We start from the raw sequence: 22,228 nt of genomic DNA on the forward strand, positions 1-22,228 counted from the left end.
CCTCCTGTCTGATTTGGAGCCTTCGCAGGTGTTGTGGGTAAACCTTAGGGGTGAGACCTGTGTGAATGGAGTCTGAAGCGAACACACATTCTCTGTTATGGGTGTGTGGTTTCTGTATATGTGGCACAAGGAATGAGACAGCCCTGCCTGAAACGGACATGAATGCAGTGTAGTGTGCTGAAAGGCTGGGTACTTGCACCAATCCACAGATCTTGTTATGGTTGTCCCGGTGAAGTGAATGGCCTGAATGCCTGTGAGCCTGATTGGCTGCCTGCCTACCTGACTGCCCTACTGTGTGATTGGCTGACTGAGCCTGGCTCAGCCAGAGTGAGTGAGGGACAGATGTGTATATCTGGGGACCTCTCACTTAACAATTCAGTAGCTGAAGTGTAAGCTTAGCAAGAAGAAGCTGCTTCTGGAAGACAAGTCTAATACTACATTTCTTAACCAATCCGAAAGCTGTCGTGTCTCCCAAGGACTGATCCAGAGAGAACCTGCAAAGGAGACCTCTCCCCGAGCTACGAGGGACCATCGTGCAAAACTGCGACTCTTCATCAAAGTATCCCAGAAAACAGTCCTGTGTGCCTGCCATTCGGAGAAGGGGTCTTCGATGTCCAGAAGAGGAGTGCTAGAGAAGTCCATTGATGTTGCCCATGGTCCGGAGGTGTGTTTTGTAACTGCTGTTGCGGTCTACCTCCCAGAAGAGGGGGTACCCTGGCATAGTGCTGCTGGACACACAGAGCTGCGAAAGTTCCAAACTGCTTAAGAACAATTGAAAGGACATTCATGCAGTAACCACTGACCACTTTCTCCCACCAGAGAGAGCCCAGAGTCGTAGAGTGCCACGGAAGATAAAAGCTAACAATCATCCTGAGGGTTCAGACTTGGTTGAGTCCAGGTTGCCAGAAGCCGTCCAGAGGTCTGTGTAGCAGCTGCAACACCAAAGGACCAAAAGTCCTACAACCATGACATTCTGAAAGCCGACACCAAAAGTGACCAATGCACCCGTTGCTGCCGAAAGACATCGAAGTGTCCCAGGGGTCTTATCATCCACCAAGCCTTTAAGGAGACCACAGCAAGTTTCTTCTTCTCAAGACTTCTACAGTCGGAGGAATCGTCGACCAAAGGAGTGCACCATGGAGAGCCTTACTGCTGCCATTCTGAAAGACTTTGGTCCTTTTTATTCTTGGACTCCCATCCCAGTGGCTCCTTCTTCCAAAGGAGGTCCATCCTCGAAGGGAATTGAGTAAAGCCAAGACACCAAAGGTACTGTGACGAGGAAGAGAATCTTCTAGCCTCAGTCGTCCAGGGGTCATCCAGGGGTCACCGATTCGTTTTGGATCCTGTTCTCCCGTGGCCTCTCTAGTACTTTGGTGTAGTAGAACCTTTTAAAAGAAAGCACAAAAATGATTGAACTATATTGGACTGGGCTGTGAAAGACAACTTAAGTTACTCCCTAACTTTTCTATTACAGGTTGCCCAGGTTTTTGGGGGGGGGGGTTCTTACTCAGAATTACTTGTCTAGTCTAAAGATAGCATTCTACCACGGTTCATAACTAAACCTGCCTTTCTTTCCTATTCTACGCGAGTTACACCTTATTTAAGAAATCACCTGCCATTTAAAACTGTCTGCAGTTAGTGAAGTTCTTACTGAATTTAAGTAGTGTGTTGTACCACAAGGTGTATATATTTACTGTACTCTGAATAATTTGTTCCATGTACAAGTGTTATTATTTCTATTCGTATACTGTTGGTAGAAATAACAAACCTTATTTATATAAAAAAAAGCTGTTTTATCACCTAACATTGTGTTTGGACATTCCTTTGTGGGCTCTTTGGAGAAACATTGTACTTAAGAACCTCCCTGCATCACCTCCTGAAAGCTTAAGCCAGGCTGCTCGTCAACGTTTACCAAATTGAGAGCCTTGTTGGGGTTGTTCTCTGCCTTTACCCTACCATTAGGAGCAGAAGTACAGATCTCCCCATAAAGTCTTTACAATGTCTAAGTTGTGTCCATGTATCATTCCTAACTCCTCACATTGGGCAGTGCCCAAGAACATGACATGGCAGTTTTTGTTTTACCATATGGATTGTAAATGTTCTGACTTTCTATGAAAATCTATTTGGCAACAGACTAGACATGCACAGCACTCTTTATTTTTATGTTATAGCAACTTTCTGCCACTACAACATAAATCACATTGAACAATCTCTCATTCAATTTGTCTCTCTCACTCTCATTCTCATTAGAGTGTGTGCTTTTAATCAATTGTTTCACTTTTTAAACCTAGAAAACACTTTCCTGAAAAGCACAGACCAAGATAATCAATTGCTATTTGGCACCCTGTTTGCTTTGATGCAAAGCGCAGGGAGTGTATAATAGTTTGAAAATTGTTTTTTGCATCCCCCTTCCCTTAAAGTAAATGTTGAGGTTTGCAACAGGGATACAGGTGGTTGAAAGTTACTTTATAGTACTATACCATTATTCACACTGGGGAAAAAGGTTGAAGATTTCAAACATATCCAAGCACCCTCCCCCCATGTAATTTGGCAATGTGGGAATTCATTAAATTATGAATAAATCACAAGGGCTAGGGATCTACTCCTGTATGCCCTTATGAATAAATCACAAGGGCTGTATGCCCCTATGCCCCCCCAAAAATGTCCATATGGGAAAAGATACCATTTTAACAAGACCCTCACCAATGGTTTGTTCTGTTGGGATTAGGTACTTACATTGAATATCTCTTTGGATGTATGCTCAGGAAAGTCATCAATCTCCAGGGTTGTCTCATGGGAAGCATAGGGAACTGGTAATACTGCCTCTCCAGACTCATTAGTGGGTAGCCTCCATCATCAATTCCTCTGTCCTGGTTCCCTCCATATTTCAGTCTATTTTCTGGTCGCATCCACCTCCTTAAGACTCCCTTGCCCTAGTTTTATAGAGTTCCAGTTAGCTCAGATAGCTCACATCATTCCAGACAGTTCTCTCTTTAGTAAGCTCATTCTGGACAGGCAATCCTCCTTTTGGCAAGAGATTCCCTTATCCCTTTGTGCGTCTACTTTTAAAGCCATAATCACACCCCAAAATATCTACATTATGAGGTGCCCGCTTATTGGCTCATGATTCAGATTGGACAACTATTGTCCCCCTAACCCCTTTGCAATGATTGATTCCTTTATTTACTAGCTTCCATTTCTGGCAATTATGGCTCCAACCCTTTGTAAATGTCATTTCTAAACACTTCAACTGGGCTTAAAATCTTCATCATGAAATTTTTCTTCAATTTATAAATAAATGTCACAAGCTAAACATTTCTGAATTGGTCTGATCAGGAATGTCTCATTTCAGCACACGGTTGCAGGTGTGAATGGCAGATGTTTATGATTTATTCAAACAAGATAAAGTTTAGCATTACAAGATTCATATAATAATTTAATACGCTACCATCTTTCTGACTCTGCTCGTAACCTTTTCTCTAACATTGTTAGCCTGCAAGTCTGATTCGCAAGGTCAAATTTTGAGAGACGCTGTATCATCAGATGGGGCTTTTCATAAGTGTTTCAACCATATTTGAACCATTTCAGTAAGTGTCATGGTTCCCTGATTAATGGGCAAAATAGGATTCTCCATATAAACCTATGCATTCTATTAAATACAATCTATATGAGGATCAGGGTGCACAACTCTGTATAATATAGTTTTACAAAAAGTAAAGGAATATAAATCAACTTGTTTAAAGTGTGTTGCAGTGATCAGGGTCCACCCTTGCTACAAAGGGTACAATATACGCGTCAACACAATTCATCAGTGCCACTGATGAAATAACTGGTCGCTCCTCTTGAGGTATCACAATGACCTCTTCATTATTTATATATATATATATATCAGTAAAGTTGATGAATTCAATGTGCTTAATGTTTGAATTCACATGAGGATTCACATTCCTCTCCTAAATTAACATTTAAAAAAAACAAATATATTTTTCTCCAATGCCCTTAAGGGTTTGTGATACTCTCATTTAAACACTTCACTGAAGAGTTTTGTTCCTAACATAAATTGCGCACTTTCCACAACTATGCATTGTACAGAATATGCATCGAATAAATCAGTTTTGTATCAGCGTGCTAGCTGAACCACAAAAAACATCAATTTTGTTAAAGCACAGTGCTCGCACTGGACACCACACTACGAGTTTCGCGGCCTGATGCCCCTGCTTCAGGTGAAACTGCTGGTTAATCTTGGGCTGTCAAAAAAATAAAAATAAATCCTCAAAGGGATATTCCAACTAATCAATATCAACACTACACATGCATGTTACCAATGTACCAACCTGTTTAGTCTCTACCTTCCACTAAGATGGTTTCTAAGTAGTCACTCGTTGTCCAGTCTGTAAGAGATATGAGATATCTCTTTCAATATTTAATGCCACTTATACTCTGATATGTGTAAGCGAAAAATGCAAGAACCACATTTGGCCTGATTCATGAAGTGTTTTATAATGGGGCAATCCCATAGGAAAACGTTCCATGAATCAGGCCCTAAGTGTTTGACAAAAAATTACCTACTTGTATAATAGTGGATGTTGTGAACAAGAATTGGCTCCCTCTCTGAGTCCTGGTATTAGACTATTAAATACACACATAACATTAGTTCAATCCAACAGCACAGCTCTCTTCCCATTACTTGCATGTAGGCCTGGTCTTGGTTTCTGTTGACCCAAGCCTGCAATAAAGCACTTAACATATTTCTTCCCAGGGTTGATGCCCATCTGTTTACTTAGCTTTTTTTGAGCAGAGGAGATGGCTCCTCCCCCTGACTCACGTGACATTCTCTTGTGCATGTCAGTTGTCCTCAGTTCGGCTTCACCACAAAACTGAATTGGATTTTGACTATTCGGAGTTCGCATCCATTAGCAGCAGTTTTTGTTGACTAAGTGGTCATCTGTTCACCCAATAAACCTTGGCCAGGTACAAACGCTGTCCTCTTATCTGGCTCTGCAGAACCTTTAAAGAGAGATTGCCCATCTGTGTCTCAATCATGTAATGGAAGGTGACCAGTGCTTGGGGTTTTGAATCAAATGGGGGGAATGGAGGGTCTCTAAACTTGAACACAAGTTTTAAAGACAGCTCTGATGACAAAACATTGTGCTTTTAATATGCATTTTTATTTCCACAATATATATTTTGCTTAAGTGGCTTGCATCCCACGAGATGCATTTTGCTCCATCTTCATTCTTGCAGCTTATTTTAAAATCGTTTTACTGTATCCACTAGTTACCTTAATGTGTGCCTTTTGAATTTAGTTCTGCAGTGGAGCTTTTCTGTATATGCTAATTCCCATGCTGCAGAATTCACACAGTTCCATGTCAGATAAGTTGTAGCAAATCTGCATTTACAGGTCCATGTATTGGGCTTTGTAATTCCAATACAGGGCCCCTTTAATTTTCCTTTTTTATTTTTAAACCAACTTTGTTACTTGATAGTGTAGAATTACATGCTGGTCTCGTCTCTGCCAACAGTGTGTTTTTCATATTTCTGCACCATTTGAGCTTAACTCGTTTGTATCTTGCGGCCGAATTTACCCCACAGCTCGCCATAGATAGTAGGACATTTGGAAGTCTGCAACAGGCCTCATAGAAACTTCAAGTTAATCTAAGAGGCCTTTTTTTAAATTATGAAACCTCAGTTCGGATCAGATTTTTGCACATCATTTAGAAATAGTTTTGGAACAAGAAGACATCTATTGATGCCATCCTAGTCGTAGTGCTGAGTATACGTTGTCGAAGCTATAGCTGTCAATTTTTGTGAACATGCAGTACTCAACTAACAAACTCACATGCAATTTTAGACGGTCTGCCATACAGTAAAATTACATTTGATACTATTTGTGCATAGAAGACCATTTTCAATAATGGCGAATAAGAAAGCACTGAATGCATTGTCTTGATTCCATCTCGGTAATCACAAACTTTGAAAATTTACATTTTCTAATTAAGACCTCCAACGTCTGATCTGCATGTTTTCTTTGGGGTCGATTTATTAATTTGCCTGACATTAATTCTGGACTGACTTTCCATGTTTAATAAGTTTTGTAATATGAAGTTTTGGACCATTTTCTGTGTTGCTAGGTAACACAACGGTGGATGAACTAATGATGAGGCAAATGGCTGCAATGGAGATATTCACTTCACAACAGCAGGAAGATATCAAGGATGAGGTAAGGGCATATGGTGAACAGACGTCAAGCAGATATCATGTTTGCACACTTTGTGCTTCTGTGTATTCAGTTGTTGCACCCACACATATTCTGAACGTAAGGATGGAGCCTATTTATTTCAGCATGTTTTTTTTTGTGTTGCTGTTGGGCACACCACCACCATTTAGGAGCCCACATTTCTAAAATCGGATAAATTATTAAAATATGCACTTATTAGCCCACACCTTTTTATATGATTATGCATTGCGTATGCAAACTTCTTCTCGTACGGTTCCTTATGTGACATCAGCAAGTGTGGGATTCAGTAGCCCCGAAAGTCATGGTCTGTTAGCAGACTCAAGCGCTTTGAACAATCCACTGAATTGCACTGATTTACCTCAAGGTTCTCAATCCATTTCATGGAAGTCTTATGCCTCTTAAGGCAGCATGCAGTTTACGGCTTAGCTACTGAAATATCCCCACATCCTTTCAGGCTTCTGCTAGCTTATACTTGATGACAACAAATTTGACAAGTTCTCTGGTCAGCCGCCTACATTGTTGGTTTTCAGTGTGAACACTTGAAAACCAAAGTACACCTCTCCTTTTCCTGTTAAGACTACTCTTTAAGTTAACACCCTATCTTTAGTGAATAAGTGAAGAAATTAGCTACAATGAGCTTGTGCATAATTCATCTCTGAGCATCCTTTGTCCGCAGAAGCTATCATTGGGTACTTATCAGCAGCTTTAAGAAGCAAACTGCCCCCATTTACCTGTCCATCTATTCGGTATGGTCTCCATTGTTAACTACCCTTTGAACAACACCATTGCCTACCTCATCTCTATAACACGGCTGCTGAGACAAAATTGTTCATGTTATCTAAATTGTTTATTCTGTCATGGAAGTGGCACCCGTCTGTGCAAGCACTTTATGAATGTTCACTTATTTCTCATCCTGGAACGACTGCTGACTCTTGTTGCATCCTCATTGATGACTGGTTTTAGAATTATGTTTCACTTGTTGCAACGTTGTTAGAACCATTTGAGCAACATTGACACTACTGAAATGTAGGTCAAACATTGTAATGGGAGTACCTTGTCCTTAAATTGGACATAAGCTTTTACTGATGTAAATGTTCCTAACTGTTAATATTTCCTCTTCTGCCTTCTTTCAAATGAAAGAAAGTTTCCTTCCATCTTATTATCTTCATTTATATATGCATTTTATTTTTTGTACGGCTGTCCTCTATTTTGTGAGCTACTTTCAAGTCTGCAAATATGCATTGACATCAGAGGAGAGAAAGTGCACTCTGCAGATCCGTTATAGAAGTAAAGGGGCAAAGTAAAAGGTTGCATTTTCATTTCTATGCACCACCAAATTTTCAAACCGTCACAGATGGACTATCTTGGACATTAGGTGTGTTCTTGAGGTCAAGCGTTTTTATTGAAATGATTGAGGAGGGGCTCAGTCCTTCTCTCTCTCTTCTCCCCCGATTCCCTTCCCTTCCCTTACCCAAGCGTCAGTAAACCCCAAGACGGTCACTGTAGATCAGTAGCCCCCCACTGTCTTTTAACTGACTGACTGGTCATGATGGCCTAAAGCCAAATGCTTTATCTATCTTAATTCTTCTGGGAACAAACTAGGTGAATCCTATTCTGGTTTCCACCATAGTATTGTTATCAAGAAGAGGTGCCGTCCAATCACCCAGGTCTCGCTTGTTTTTTTTCTTTCACTCTCTTGTACCCCTGACCCCGTTTAATATTGGTTTCCCTGTCTTCTTCCCTCCATCCTCTCTCTACAACCCCGACGTTCTGGAAAGTCAGGCACCAGTAAATTGTAATTTCCCATTCCCATAGAGTCCCATCGGACTCTATGGGAGTGGGGAACCCGGAAGCACCGGCACCGTTAATAATAGTGCTGGGGCCTCCATGGCAATCTGCTTACAGTGGCCACTTTGTCCGGCAGGGTCCGACCTATTGGGCAGAGCGGCTCCGGCAGGCAGACTCGTTGTTTGCTGGTCCCGGAAACAACGGTGCCGGTAAGCTTACTGGCACCATTGTTTCCGGATCGGCAAACCTGTAATGAGGCCCTAAGACTTGAAGATCTACCACCACTACCTTGCAAAAGTGCTCACTTGCAGAGAAATTTCATGTAATCATAAAAAGAAAGCACTGTATTCAGTATAAATAACGGGTGTAGTTGTGGTTGTATCTCTCGTCCCAAAGAGACGGATGGGAACCAAGGTCTTTGCCTGCCTATGTCTGGTTCTAATGAATAGGCATTATCTGACACCTGCAAGTCACAAATTATTCTGCTCAGTAATTTGATGATTTTAGCCCTTTTTACTCTGGGTGACTTTACCTACTTGGCCTGTAGAAACTTGTTGAGTTACTTTCCTCTGTTGGCAGGTGTGAGCTGGAGGGAACCTGACCTTCCCGCAACATTTATTTCTTTGCTTCTTCGGATAGTTGTCTGGGATCTGCTTATTGTCTGTACCTTTCCAATGCTGGTTCAAACCAGTATTTCCCCATTTACCTTGGGGAAACTGTGCACTTGTTATCTGTGCTGTTCAGGTTTAGCTCTTTCACTGCCTCAGTAAGGCAGGGTCTCTCTGCTATCTTATGGCCTCCCGGTGTCTCCTATTCACTTAACTTGATTGCGTCCTCCATCTTGGTTTACATGGCCACTAATTTTGGTTGAGTTCTGCATTAAACAAGCATTTGTATATTCTTGTGCGACTTACGTTTCAGCATAGAAAGAGAGTATATTTTTTCTACCCTAGTGAATGCAAACATATTCTTCATGTCTAAGTGCAATTTGACCTAGTGTTCATGTATCTTTTTTTGTGGTTGCAAATGTGCTTTGTGTCTAGTGCATCTATGTGTTTTGGTTCCCGCCATAATGCCATTTGTCTCTTTCGTGATTATAGCTCATCCAGAGGTTCCATCGCCTGCAGATTTATTGCTTCGGTGATGTCATCCGGGTAGGGTCTGTAAGGTTGTCTCAGGAAGTATTGTCTATCGCATCAGCGATAGAGTGCTGGTGACGTGGTAGATGCTATGAGCGAGATACACCCTTCATGTCTATACCGTCGAAACAGGGGGAGGGCCGAAGCAATAATTGACACGTTCATTTGCCTCTCTTCATTCTCCCCTCTGGCTGAGTAATTGACCACACTAACTGGAGGCTCTTCCCCACTAACGGTTGTCGGGGGTCCACACCTTTGTTACCCCACTCAGGTTATCATGAAACACTCCAGGTCATATAGCAGCACTCTGTCTTGCTTGCACCAGACCCAACATTCTGCATAATTGCAAGCATCCTGGGGATAAAATATGTGTGTACCTGGAGGGAACTCTGTTTTAGATATGACTGCAGCACTTCAAAGGTTTGTGTGTCTCTGTCTATCTTGGTATCCACGTCTACTAATATTTTCATTCCTATTGTTTTCTGGGTTGTCTTACACTATGCTATTGCTACTCTGACACAGAATCGGAATTATACTAGCACAGCTATGAAGACCTTTAGGCTGTTTGCCATCCTGGATGGGATCCAGGAAAAGATATACGCCAACCAATCGTCCTCTGCCTCTGTCGAGTTTGTTTCTGCCATCTTAGCATGTAGATCTGACAGCAACACGGTTGCCTCTTTGAGGATTCCATTTTACGCATCATGGACAGGTATGCATGTTCAGCAGGACAGCCCAATTCTTTTGCAGACGCCGCCCTCCATTTCTGTGATGAGGTGGAGAACGTACCTATTTTGAAGGGTTATGAGTCTCATGGCTCAGCGCTATTCCATTATGGCATTCAAGCCCTTTACTGTAGAGTTGATTGTGCCAGCTCCCATTGTGTAATCTGAAATTACTTGGCATTCACGTTCACTTGAATTCCAGGAACGACAGCAGTGAAGAACATCTCTGTCCTGATGAACAGCCTGTGCTCCTCTGGTATTGTGTCAAGTGCTGCATCCATCTTCTTGGAGATGTATTTTCCTCTTTACTCTGTTCAGCTCAATTGACCTTTTCTTCTTCATGTGTGCTTCATTTTTTGGGGACGCATCTATCTTGAGGTCTTTCTGACGTACTACCAAGGCTGGTGTGTTCAGTAGCACCAAGGAACATATCCCTCCACAGTTTGGGGGCAGCTGCATGTATGCTAGGGAACCACAGGCCCAGTAGTGGTCCATGAGAACTGCTGTTCATACTTTCATGACAGGTATCTTCAAAATTTATTTGCAGCCAGTTTTCTCCAAGTTTCACTGGACCATCATTCTGGTAACAATGATGCGTTCTTGAGGAGTATTATGGGTAGAGGGCCTGCTTCATTTTCTGCCCAGGTAAGCAATTTTGAATACTCTGTCCAGTCCCTGAGGCATTCATCATTTTATTTCTGCACGACTTGCACTGGAATTGTCAGTAGTGCATGTGCTTACCATTCCATAAGCCCTTCAACCCATTATTCTCCTGTAAACTGCACAAAACTTATGCCGCCATCCATGCTTGGATGGCAGCCAATGGGCTTTGCCTCAACGGGGACAAAACCGAAATCCTCCTGGTTGGCCCCAAGGAAACGCTTAATAAACTTAGCAAACGATACATTGCTTTCAACATAGATAACACACAAATCACTGTCTCGCCTTCAGTACAAGCCATGTAAGCACCATTGCCTCCTCAGCTTCATCACAACGAAACTGATCATTGCAGTCAGACCTTACTTGTCTATGCAGAACGGTCTCTCAATAGCCAGAGCCACCATTGGGGCAAAACCTGACTGCTGCAACATTCTGTTTGCTGGTACATGCATCAGCAGAAAATCTCAACAGACTACAAATCATTCAAATTAATTTTCTCAGAGCTTCACTGAACATTCCCAAGAGGGAGCATATCTCCCATGCCAGGCGCGAAACTCATTGGCTCCCTGTCAAAGAACGTATCATATTCAAGACCCTAGCCATAACCCATACATGCCTCTTACTCGCAACCCCTTCCTATCTCTCAGAAATGGTAGTCAGAGCCAGCTCCTCCAGACCCAAATGATCACACTACTTCAATCAGCTAAACATCCCCACCTTGAAAAGGGCCAAAGCGGGAAGCTCCAGTTTTCAGCTAGCTCCAAAACCATGGAATGCCCTCCCTACTACCCTAAGGAATGAGACCTCCCATTTGTCCTTCCGCAAGGCACTCAAAACGAGACTCTTTAACTAGTCCACACTACACTCCCAGGTTCACCTAGACATCTGTTCCGGGAAGGTATGAGTTGTCTTCTGTTTCCTGTAACTAAGTAAATATTGCTTTTAACAGCAGCACAATACCCTAGGGCCGCTTTGTGCGATTTATAAATGTAAAAAATACAAATAAAATAAAAGACCTGTCTGTATACTAGCAGTTGGGGTCTCTCCCAGCATCCTGGCATTCCTCTTATCTCCCTTCTTCCTGTATTATGGCATTGCAGATCCTTGTGTATCACTATTCTAGCTTCCCCCTTGGTGGGGGCCAATCAGTATGGATTGTTGCATTGTATCTGTGCTACAGTAATCTTCCATCATTGTCTGTGTCTATGGATCTATCCTCATATGTAAATGTCTTTTGTGACATCCATCTTATTGTAGCCCCCTTCCCCTGAAATTGGCCCCTCCATTTCTTGGTCTCTAAGCAGTAATTATATGTATAGCAAAATAGACAGCATTATATGTCATGATCATTTTTGTTGTCGTTTACTGTACTCACCCTTGTGTTTAGGTGCTAAACTCTTACGAGAGAACTGTTAGCATAGCTACTAGAATACGCTTAAAGATAAACTGCGTCTTGGGGATGTTGAGTAGGACAGCAATGGGCACCTTACTCTTCACTAATGCTTGGTATCTACTGGCAACATATGCAAGAAAGGCATAGATAGAAAGCTGAATGGGCAACATTTAATGTCTGTGCTTCAGTGTGTCAAAATTAATTTCCGCTGTTTCTTTCACTCTGCAGGTAAGCGTCTTTTTCTCATAAGTGGTGTTCACTCGTGCACGTTGGTAGCCAAAGGTAAAAAAAGAAAGTGTGCTCACACTAATTCTCTCCTTCATGGCTCATTAACTTCTTGTCATGGACCGTGTCTGTACTCTTCGTTCTCCGTCCTCTTCTTGGGCTGCTTTGTCTGGGATGTGGTGCGGGTCTCACCTGTACAGCGTTTGACGCCTCTGAGATGAAACCAGGATCTCTTCCCTACAAGTTTAACTGCTGTGGGAGTGACGTTATCAGCGACAAAGGGACCATTAAAGTGAGGCCTGTGCCATGTCATGTTGAAACTTTTCAGCAGAACTGTCACCCGTATATAAGTAAGGGGTCTTAAGAGGTTAATGTGGGTCTGATGCTTTGTTGTCTTCCACTTCTTCTTCGACCACCCCTGCCCTGCTAGAAGCTGTTGGAAAATGGAACTATTCGCCATCATCGCTGTAAGGTAGTCCTGCATTTCGGTTCCTAAAATAACAGCAGCGTTCTGGGCATCAGTCAACACTCTAGTGGGAGAAGCAAGTGGGATATACGCATGCAGCGTCCTGCCACCAACTCATGAGGTGGCAAACTAAGAAAATCTATGGGGGGGTTTTGATTGGCTTAAAGGGAATGTCTAATTATACTTTCTGGTATCAGGTTGTTATTGTGTCTCTACAATCAGGTGGACAACGTATGCCCACCCCTAGTGCAAGTCATATTCATCAGTTATTTGATACATGGTACACCATTGGCTATCAAACTATAAGGCCCTTTGTTATATAGCTCTCTTCTATTGGTTGGCATGCTTGTACCCTTCTGCAACATTCGGCTCATTAGCAGCACATATGCTGGACTTGACCATGTCTCCCTACCCAGTTAGCCTAACATCTCTCATTGCTCATGTCATCTGCTATTCTGATTGTCTTTGAACTTGTCCTTGTAAAGTATCCTTGCTCCTGAGAATAAAAGGGAGTATAGGCACACTCTTATAGTTCTGGTCTGCATGCCCAACTCCTATTTCCATCCTTGACTCACGTGACATGAGACCGTATTTTGGTCTGTTTTGCAGCATTTAATTGTCTTGAATTAATACTCTTGGCATTCATGGTGTTCTTTCTTGCACCTTAACAAGTGCTGATTCAGCTTCTCACGTTCACTGTTCTTAAAGGATAGATAACTGGTTCTTGGCCGCTTCATCCGTTGACACCAGGCCAGAGAGCTATTTCAGGCCTTTCCTCGATCTTCGAATGATTTCTCACTGCGACACAGCTTTCCGTTCCTTCTTTCTTCACGGGTATGAGCTTACTAAACGTGCAACACCGATGTCCAGATTCTATATAACGCCGACACCGCCCGCAGTCTATTCACTACGTATAGCTAGCCTTTAAGATGACATAGTCTACTTGCGTTGCTGCATCTGCACAGTCGGCTTGCAATTTCTGCAGTGCTCGTCACATGTACAATCTTCATTCTGTATATGAAGGTTTGCTCGATTCTTTACTTTGTCATCAGATTCTAGAAGGTCTATGCATCTACTTTGACCATTCTTCTCAGTGTGTCACTCTCATTTCTGGTGACTTTACCAGCCTCTTTTTCTCTCATCTTAATATTCCTTCGGGGATCTCCTCCAAGAGATTGTCATCTCTACGAGGGGTACATTATATAGGGTCTTCTCAATGGATACCTTTTCTCGAAATCTATTTGTGGAATAGGCACCATCACTGGTGTCATGCATCTTGTGATTTCCGGTTTCCAACATATAAGAAGAATGTTGGCGGGACTTCCTGCAGAGGCATTCAGCTGCTTCTCTACAATCCATCCCTCCCCGCTGGGGTGATTAATCGACCACTCTTTCACCAGTCTCCGCATCCTGGGATCTTCTATTGAAGAAGTGCTTCTTCAGAGTCCAGATCTTCACCACTCTCTTCAGCGATCCTGCTGATTTTACATGTTCATCAACGCTCCAGGTCAGTAGACCCATCTTACCACATACTACTTGTGATTTTTTGGATGCAGGAACTTCGTTCCCTCAGGTGCTACAATGCTGGCCTCTATATATTTTCTGATGTCATCTGTCATCTCCTTGGGTCTAAACCCTGACTCAACATCAATCATGATCTACATTCCGGCGTCCTTCTTTGCTGTCTTCTTGCACTGTGTACATATCCTGATCACACAGAATCCAAACATCACCATCACTAATACTGCTCCCAGGAACTTGAAGATATTCGCTATCCATTGTGGAACCCATGAGAAGATGGATGCAAACCAGCTGTCATCTGCAATATCTTCAGCCCCATCTTCCATTTTGTTGTGTAGGTTCGTCAGTAACGTTTTGGCCTCTGTCAAGATCCCATTCTCGTCATCATGAGAAGGTATGAATATGCAACATGATGGCCCGATTTTGGCATAAACTCCTCCTTCCATTGCTATGATCATATCAAGGACATTTTGAGGGGATTGGGTCCTCCGACGTATTCCATATCTATGACAGTAATCACCACAGCTGTGCTGCTTCGGAAAATCTTTCTGCGTCCTGCGTCGATACCCCGTCTTCGAAGGACCTACTCTGACGGCCGACGTCACCGGATGTTATAAGTAGGACGCACGACACCCGTAGCCTCAGTTCCGTTTTTTCCGCGAATCTCGGCGCGCCTAGACTCTTTGGAGTTTCTGTTCTTTCGGTTCTTCGAATCTGTTCGTTTGTGAAGTAATATCGGGATGTCTTCCTCTTCTTCCACCTTGCGTCCGGGCTTCAAGAAGTGTGGGGACTGCGGGTCCAAGATGTCGGTGACGGACTTGCACAACGCCTGCCTCTGGTGCCTCGGGAGGCCCACGACACGGATGATTGTGTTGACTGCCAGTTGCTTACGTCCAAAGCCTTGCAGGAGCGTAAGAAGAAGCTGTCAGTCGGTAAGGTGTCCAAGCCCCGGAGGTCGAGGTCCACTGGGCTTTCGACAGACGATTCGAGGGTATTGTCGTCGTAGGTCTAGGGTGTCTCGGCCCCGGAGTGGGTCCCACCACTCCTCTGCCTCTTCGAGGCACTCATGGAAGCGCCGTCATCGGTTGCCTTCCTCGTCCGAGGACTCCGCCCGTCGGCGGGTTGCTTATCCCACCAAGCTTGCGACTCCGGAGGAATGGGCTTCCTTCGGTAAGGAAATGTTGGCGATTCTTGAATCGCAGGGCACCGGTCCGTCCGCGCCTCCAAGTGGGTTCGGGCGTGACCGTACTAGAGACACCGTTCGTACGCCTTCAGGCTCAGGGGGTCGGCACGATTCACGGGAAAGGACCCGCTCGGACAAGGGGAATCATTCTAGTCATGCCCGTTCCAGGTCCCGGTCCCGGTCCTCGACGCGCTCAAGCCCGTTTGCACCTGTGAAGTCTTCGAAGAAGACTTCTAGGCCTGTGGCGCCGAGGTCGTCGAGAGACTCTCTCAAGGCTCCGCCTCTGAGGAAGTAGTCGACGCTGTCGAAGGACACGCTCGGGGCTCCACCCTTGAGGCCTGTGTCGAAGCAGTCGATGCTGTCGACGTTGACGCCGATTCACTCGACGGCTTTCGAGGCTGTTTTGTCCGAGGTACAACCTCCACCAGGGGATTTTCTGCAGGATGACCTGACGGATATCCTCGACTAAGGTCCACCAACTGACCCGGTACTGCCGTTCCATATGGCTCTGCAAAGGAGGGTGGCAGTGGCTTGTACTGCTCCGGAGAGTCGCCTGGCAGTGGGCAAGTCTTGCTGCGAAAATACCTCCCAGCCAGTAGCAACCCCTGCTACTTGACCATGCACCCCATTCCAGAGAGTTTGGTGGTGCAGGCGGCTACGGCCCCAGCAAGGCAGGCGTCGTACCCTACCATCCCTCCTGATAGGGACGACAAGCGTTTTGATGGTTGGGCGAAGAAAGTGTTTTCTTCAGGGGGTATGGATCTTCAGGCAGCCAACTCCGTATGTGCCTTGTCACGTTTCACGCACACTCTGTGGAACTGTGTTTCCTTAGCGGCTGAACGTATTCCCGAAGGGAACGAACGGGATGGTTTTCTTGCTATGATACAGGATGGCAACGATGCCATGTGTGAGGCCGTTCAGTCGGGTCTGGACATGGCAGATTGCGTCAGCCGGTCCATGGCGGTGAGCACCGTAATACGCAGGATTGCGTGGTTGCAGAAGTCGGGTTTGCTCCTGATGTGCAAGCCTGGCTCCTCAGCATGCCATTTGATGCTGTACATCTTTTTGGCAGCAAGGCTGACGAGAGCCTTGAGAGGTTGCAGACCTCAAAAGCTGCAGCAAAGTCGTTGAGCGCTGCAGTTCGACAACCTCTGCCTTTTCGTCCTAGGGGACAGCAATGGAGGGGAGGTTCCTTTTGTTATTAGTAAAGCGAGAGGAGCTGCTAGTCAAAGGGGCCACTGTAGGAGTGGCAGAGGTGGAAAACAAGGTACTCGAGGTGCCAAGGCCGCTCGGGCAGTTGCCTCTTTGCCCTCAGGCACCGCCGCTTCAGCTCAGTCATGAGGCCATGTCCCATGGTTCGCCGGTTGGGGGAAGGGTGGCGCAGCATCTTGTAGAATGGCGTGCTATTACTTCAGATGTGTGGGTTCTGGAGATCATAGCCCACGGTTACTGTCTTCCCTTTCGTCAGAGGCCTCGCGACAATCCACTAGGGAATCTCTCTTTGAAGAGTCCGGATCCGCTCCTTGCACAGGAAATTCAAGCCTTGCTGGAGAAAGGCACAATAGAACTGGTGCCTGTAGCGGAGAGGAACAAGGGATGGTATTCCCCTTATTTTTTGATTTCAAAGAAAGACGGGGGATTGAGACCCATCATGGACTTGCGCGGTTTGAACAAACTCCCCAGGAAGGACAAGTTCAAGATGGTTACTCTTTCTCAAGTCCTCCAGGCCCTTCAACTTCAGGACTGGTTGGTGTCTCTCGACCTCAAGGACGCTTATTTTCATGTGCCGATCCATCCAAAGCACAAGAAGAACCTGAGGTTTGCGGTTGGCGACTAGCACTTTCAGTTTCGGGTCCTGCCGTTCGGATTAACCTCCGCCCGAGGGTCTTCACCAAGCTCATGGTAGTGGTGGCAGCGCATCTCAGGAAAGGGGGGGATTCACGTCTACCCCTAGCTGGAATTGGTTGATCAGGGCGTGCTCTCCCGAGCAAGTCCTGGATCATCTGTCCATCACCTGCCACTCCCTCCACAAGCTGGGCTTCTCCCTCAACTTAAAGAATTCCCACTTGACGACAACACAGCGGCTCCAGTACATCGGAGCAGTGCTCGACACATCCCTGGGGCAGTGTTTTCCTCCCCAGGTGAGGGCTCATCACATTCAGCAGATGGTGCACAAGTTTCAACATGCCCAGAGTCTCCCAGTGTTCGAGTTTTTGAGGTTGCTCGGCCTCATGGCATACTGCATTCTTCTGGTGCCAGAGGCCAGGTTGCGGATGAGATCTTTGCAATGGGCTCTCAAACTCCAGTGGTCACAGTCCTCCGGCAGGATGTCGGACCCCGTTCCGGTGCTGCCCTTGGTCGCCCGGGACCTCCTGTGGTGGGCCGTCAAAGGCAATCTGATGAAGGGGGCTCCATTTTGGCTACCCTGGCCGGAGGTAACTATCGTGACAGACGCATCCCTCACGGGATAAGGAGCTCATGTCAACGAACTGACAGTCAGCGGTCGATGGTCTCCGTCGGAGTCCAGACTTCATATCAATCTGTTGGATCTGAGGGCCGTCAAGCTTGCCCTGAAGCCTTTTCTGCCAACTGTGCGAGGAAAGAATGTCCTGATTCTGACGGACAACACAATGGCCATGCACTACCTCAACAAAAAGGGGGGGGGAAGCAGGGTCACTTCCTCTGTGCAGGGAGGCGATGCAGCTCTGGTTCTGGGCAATCCAGCAGGAAATTTTGATCTCGGCAGTTCATCTGGCCGGAGACGACAATGAGACGGCGGACGCTCTGAGCAGGCAGAGCGCGATCTCTCACGAATGGGAGTTGGCTCAGGAGATTATCCCGGAGATCTTCGCCCTTTGGGGGACCCCTCAAGTGGATCTCTTCGCCTCTAGTGTCAACCGGAAGTACAAAAGGTTCTGCACGCGGGAATTTCCTCCAAGAGAAGCCTTAGGAGACGCGTTTGTGGTGGAGTGGTCCTTCCCACTGCTGTACGCATTTCCTCCAGTCCCCGTCATCCCGCAAGTGCTGCAGAGGTTGTGGAGGTTTGGTTCCCGGATGATCCTCATTGCTCCGGCATGGGCCAAGAGGACGTGGTACCCGGACCTTCTCGACTTGTCCATCTGCCCTCTACGTCGTCTTCCCTACCGAGACGATCTGCTCTCACGGGAGGGGGGGGTCAGGTTCTCCATCCAGAGGTCAGATCCCTCAACCTTCACGCTTTGCTTCTGAAAGGTTGAGGTATAGGGATTGGGACCTCCCTGAAGACGTGATGGAGGTGTTGCTTTCGGCCACACGGCCGGCGACAAAGTCCCTGTACCGTTGCCGTTGGAAAAAGTTCTGCGACTGGTGCAGGGTTAAAAATGTGGATCCTTTTTCGTGTGACATTCCTGTGGTTCTGTCTTTTTTGCTTTCTTTAGCCCACAGGGGCTTGCAAGTGGGTACCGTTAAAGGTTACCTAGTGGCGCTGTCCATATTTAAGCGCTCCTCTGAGGAGTGTTCTTATTTTAAAATTCCTTTAATTTCTCAGTTTCTAAAAGGGCTCACTAATGTGTTCCCTCCGTCACCATCCAGGTGCCCGGTTGGGATTTGAACCTTGTTCTCAAGTTTCTAATGGGTGCTCCGTTTGAGCCTTTACATTCTTGCCCTTTGAGACTGTTAACTCTTAAAACTGTATTTTAGTTGCGGTCACTTCCGCTCGCAGAGTGAGTGAGTGAGTTACAGGCGCATTCAGTTAAGCCACCCTTCACTGTGTTTCATAAGGACAGGGTTGTCCTTAGAGTTCGTCCTTCCTTTCTTCCGAAGGTGGTGTCGGAATTTCATTTAGGCCAGATGGTTATTCTTCCGGCATTTTATACTCCTCCGCATCCTGGTAAGGAAGAGGAGAGGCTCCATAGGCTGGATCCTAGGAGAGCTTTAAGCTTTTATATTTCACGCATGTCCCGGGTCAGAGTGGACGATCAACTCTTTATTGGTTGCGCTGGAAGGCGTTTGGGGTAAGTTGTTACTAAGCAGACTGTCTCGATGGATTATCTTGGCAATTTCTGAATGTTACCCCTTGGTGGATAAGGACCCTCAGGTAGGCTTGCGGGCCCATTCTACCAGGGGTATGGCTGCCTCTACTGCCCTGCAGAGGGGTGTTCCTATTCGTAACATCTGTGACGATCTGGGCCTCGGTCCATACGTTTGTGTGTCACTACTCCCTCGATTCTATCCGTGGGCTGGATCTGGCCTTTGGCAAGGCGGTCCTTTACTCTGCAATCTGATTGGGCATTCTAAATTTCTATGTTCTAAATTCTTTTCTCACCTCTTTACGTTGGTACTGCTTTGGGAGTCTGTCATAGATATGGAATATGTCGGAGGACCCAATCCCCTCGAAGAAGAAGTTACTCTTACCTGGTAGCGTTCTTTCGATGGGATGGTTCGACGACGTATTCCATATCGCTCCCTCCTTGCCTTCCCCGCTACAGAATTTCTTATGCGATTGCAGCCTAAGTTTCTGCAAGGCTTTCTGTGGTCATACTGGCAGTAGTTTGGTGCCACACGTTCTGTGAAAAAACTACAACTGAGGCTACGGGCGTTGTGCGTCCTACTTATAAACTCCGGTGATGTCGACCGTCGGAGGAGGTCCTCAAAGACAGCGTATCAACGTCATCGACGCAGACGCCGAAAGATTTTCCGAAGCAGCACAGCTGTGGTGATTACTGTCATAGATATGGGATAAGTCGTCGGACCATCCCATCGAAAGAACGTTACCAGGTAAAAGAGTAACTTGTTCATCCGTTCTGGAGAGTCATCAATCTTATGGCCCTCAGTTATTCCCAGATAGCACTGAATCCCTTTATGACAGTGTTGATTGTCTCCAGGAGCTCCCAGCGAGTGATTTGCAACCACTTCGCATTGGCCATTGTGTGGATCCCTGGCCTAAAGATATTCGTGAAGATTAAAGCAGTTTTGCTGAATAGCCTATGCTCATAAGAAATGGCATCAAAGACTTCTATTGATTTTGCTGAAAAATAGTGTTCCCTCCTTTTTCGATTGAGGAATTCGAGAGATCATCTCCTCCTCAAATAGGAATCCGCCTTTGGAAACTCTCCCATGTTCAGGTCACTTAGAGGAATCACTAATGCTGTAACATGAATGAGTACTAAGGAACACGTCCCTCCCCAGTCATTGGGCAGCTTCATATAGGCTCTGGACCCACAAGCCCAATATCGATCCATCAGGACGGCTGTTCCTGCTTCCATTTTGGAGACATCAACTGTAGTTTTACAACTTACATTGCTTCTTTCCCTCTTCAAAAGCACAGTATTGCATTCGTCAGTGGAATCGCAATCATTGGGCCTGATTCATCTTCTACCCATGTCAGCAGTTTGGCATGTTCAGCCCATGACTTTAAACACAAATCATTTACCTTTTGTACTTCTTGCATGTATCCTGGCTTCAATAGATGAGCTGCACAATCCTTTTTCCCATCCCTTCTTTGTCTTTACTTGTCCATAGACTAGCAGCTGAGCTCATTCCCAGCATCCAGGCCCCCACGCGGTTTCTACTCTTATCAGGACAGTCCATTCTCTTCATTTCCTTTATGACCACTTCATCTTGTCCCGCCCTAGGATATGTGAGCATCTTGCTTTTCCATGCAGGCTCCTTTTCCTTCTGTGTAGTCTTAATATAATCATCCTGGTATGGAAAGGACCATTTCAACCTCCATCGCAGAGTGCCCCAAGTTCCTTGGAATTGTCCTCGAGTCATACATGCAGCAAGATGAACAAGACATCTAGCATTGTATTCTGGAATTCCTCTAGCGATGAAAGTTCAGGCAGCGTTCATGGCAAAATTTATAAGAGCACAGACGTAGCAACTCTCCTTAGATGGCCTCTCTCCCACATTTTTCATGTGTTGGTACCAAATTTTGTGTCCCACATTTGCTGAACTATATAGATACGTATTTATCCTATTATTGTCTTCCTCTGCACTTCTCCTGTGTCTCTTTAGTAAAATATTTGCAGCCCATGGAAACAATTCTAAAGCAGCTCTATGCTGGGGAGACAACACAAGGGGCCTTGGCTCATTGGTAATGGGCAAATCTACAAGAGTTCCTGGAGTGGGGAGAATCAAAGGCACTTTTGCCTTTTTTTTAATCAAAAGTATAAAAAAGGTGAATCATGACAAAAAGAAAAACGCAAAGCATAACTGTGCATATGTATATCGCGAACCAACATATTAATCCCCACCACTTATGCCATTCTGGAACTTCTTCTGCTTGCTCATTCTCTGAAATTGTGTTAACTTCAACATTTCTCATTTTTACTGCAATTTAAGTAAGGAAAAATACTTGACTCTGGCAACTGTAATACATTTGGTAGCTGCAGTAATTCCTCTACTATTGCTATAACCAGACCTCTAATTACAGGGCCATTCTTAGGATCCTGTAAAAGAAAGTGTGGATGTTCACATCTCTTCTAACAAGGGCCGGATAATCTTGAAGAATAAACCCAAAAATCGCAAACACAATGCGATGCACACATCACTTTCTTGGAGGACTATAAATTCAGCCAAACAAATATTCAGTAAGAAATGAATCTGGGTACTGTTCACGTTTCCAATTCTTAACCAAGTGTTATCGTTTAGGCATAATCGTGATATATCAGCATTTAATTTTCAAAGATTCCTTTGGCTCAAGCAAAAGAGTTGCATGCCTGCTGTAATATCTATAAGGAGTGTCCAAGGGGAGCCACAGTCCAAATGCAAATCTGCATTTATTAATCAATTTGTAGCCTTATCGTCCTTCTTCTTTGTCATTGATCGAGTCTGCACATGTTGAAATTCATTTTCTTGTCTTGCTTCTGAATCGATGGCTGGCGGTACTCCGGTCTTGCCGGTGTATAGCT

At 45.2% G+C, this 22,228-nt stretch overlaps 1 protein-coding gene across 1 annotated transcript in view; it reads left to right on the forward strand.

Moving 5' to 3' along the window:
* The window catches only part of FAF1 (Fas associated factor 1), a 2,829,503-nt gene that overhangs the window by 2,081,747 nt on the left and 725,528 nt on the right, over positions 1-22,228 (forward strand). The window contains exon 15 of the mRNA XM_069642220.1: positions 6,132-6,220. Coding sequence (XP_069498321.1) covers positions 6,132-6,220 — 89 coding nt within the window. The remainder of the gene's footprint in view (positions 1-6,131; positions 6,221-22,228) is intronic.

The sequence above is a fragment of the Ambystoma mexicanum genome, chromosome 1q, assembly GCF_040938575.1.
Source record: "Ambystoma mexicanum isolate Mex_15411 chromosome 1q, UKY_AmexF1_1, whole genome shotgun sequence".
Taxonomy (NCBI): Eukaryota; Metazoa; Chordata; class Amphibia; order Caudata; family Ambystomatidae; genus Ambystoma; species Ambystoma mexicanum.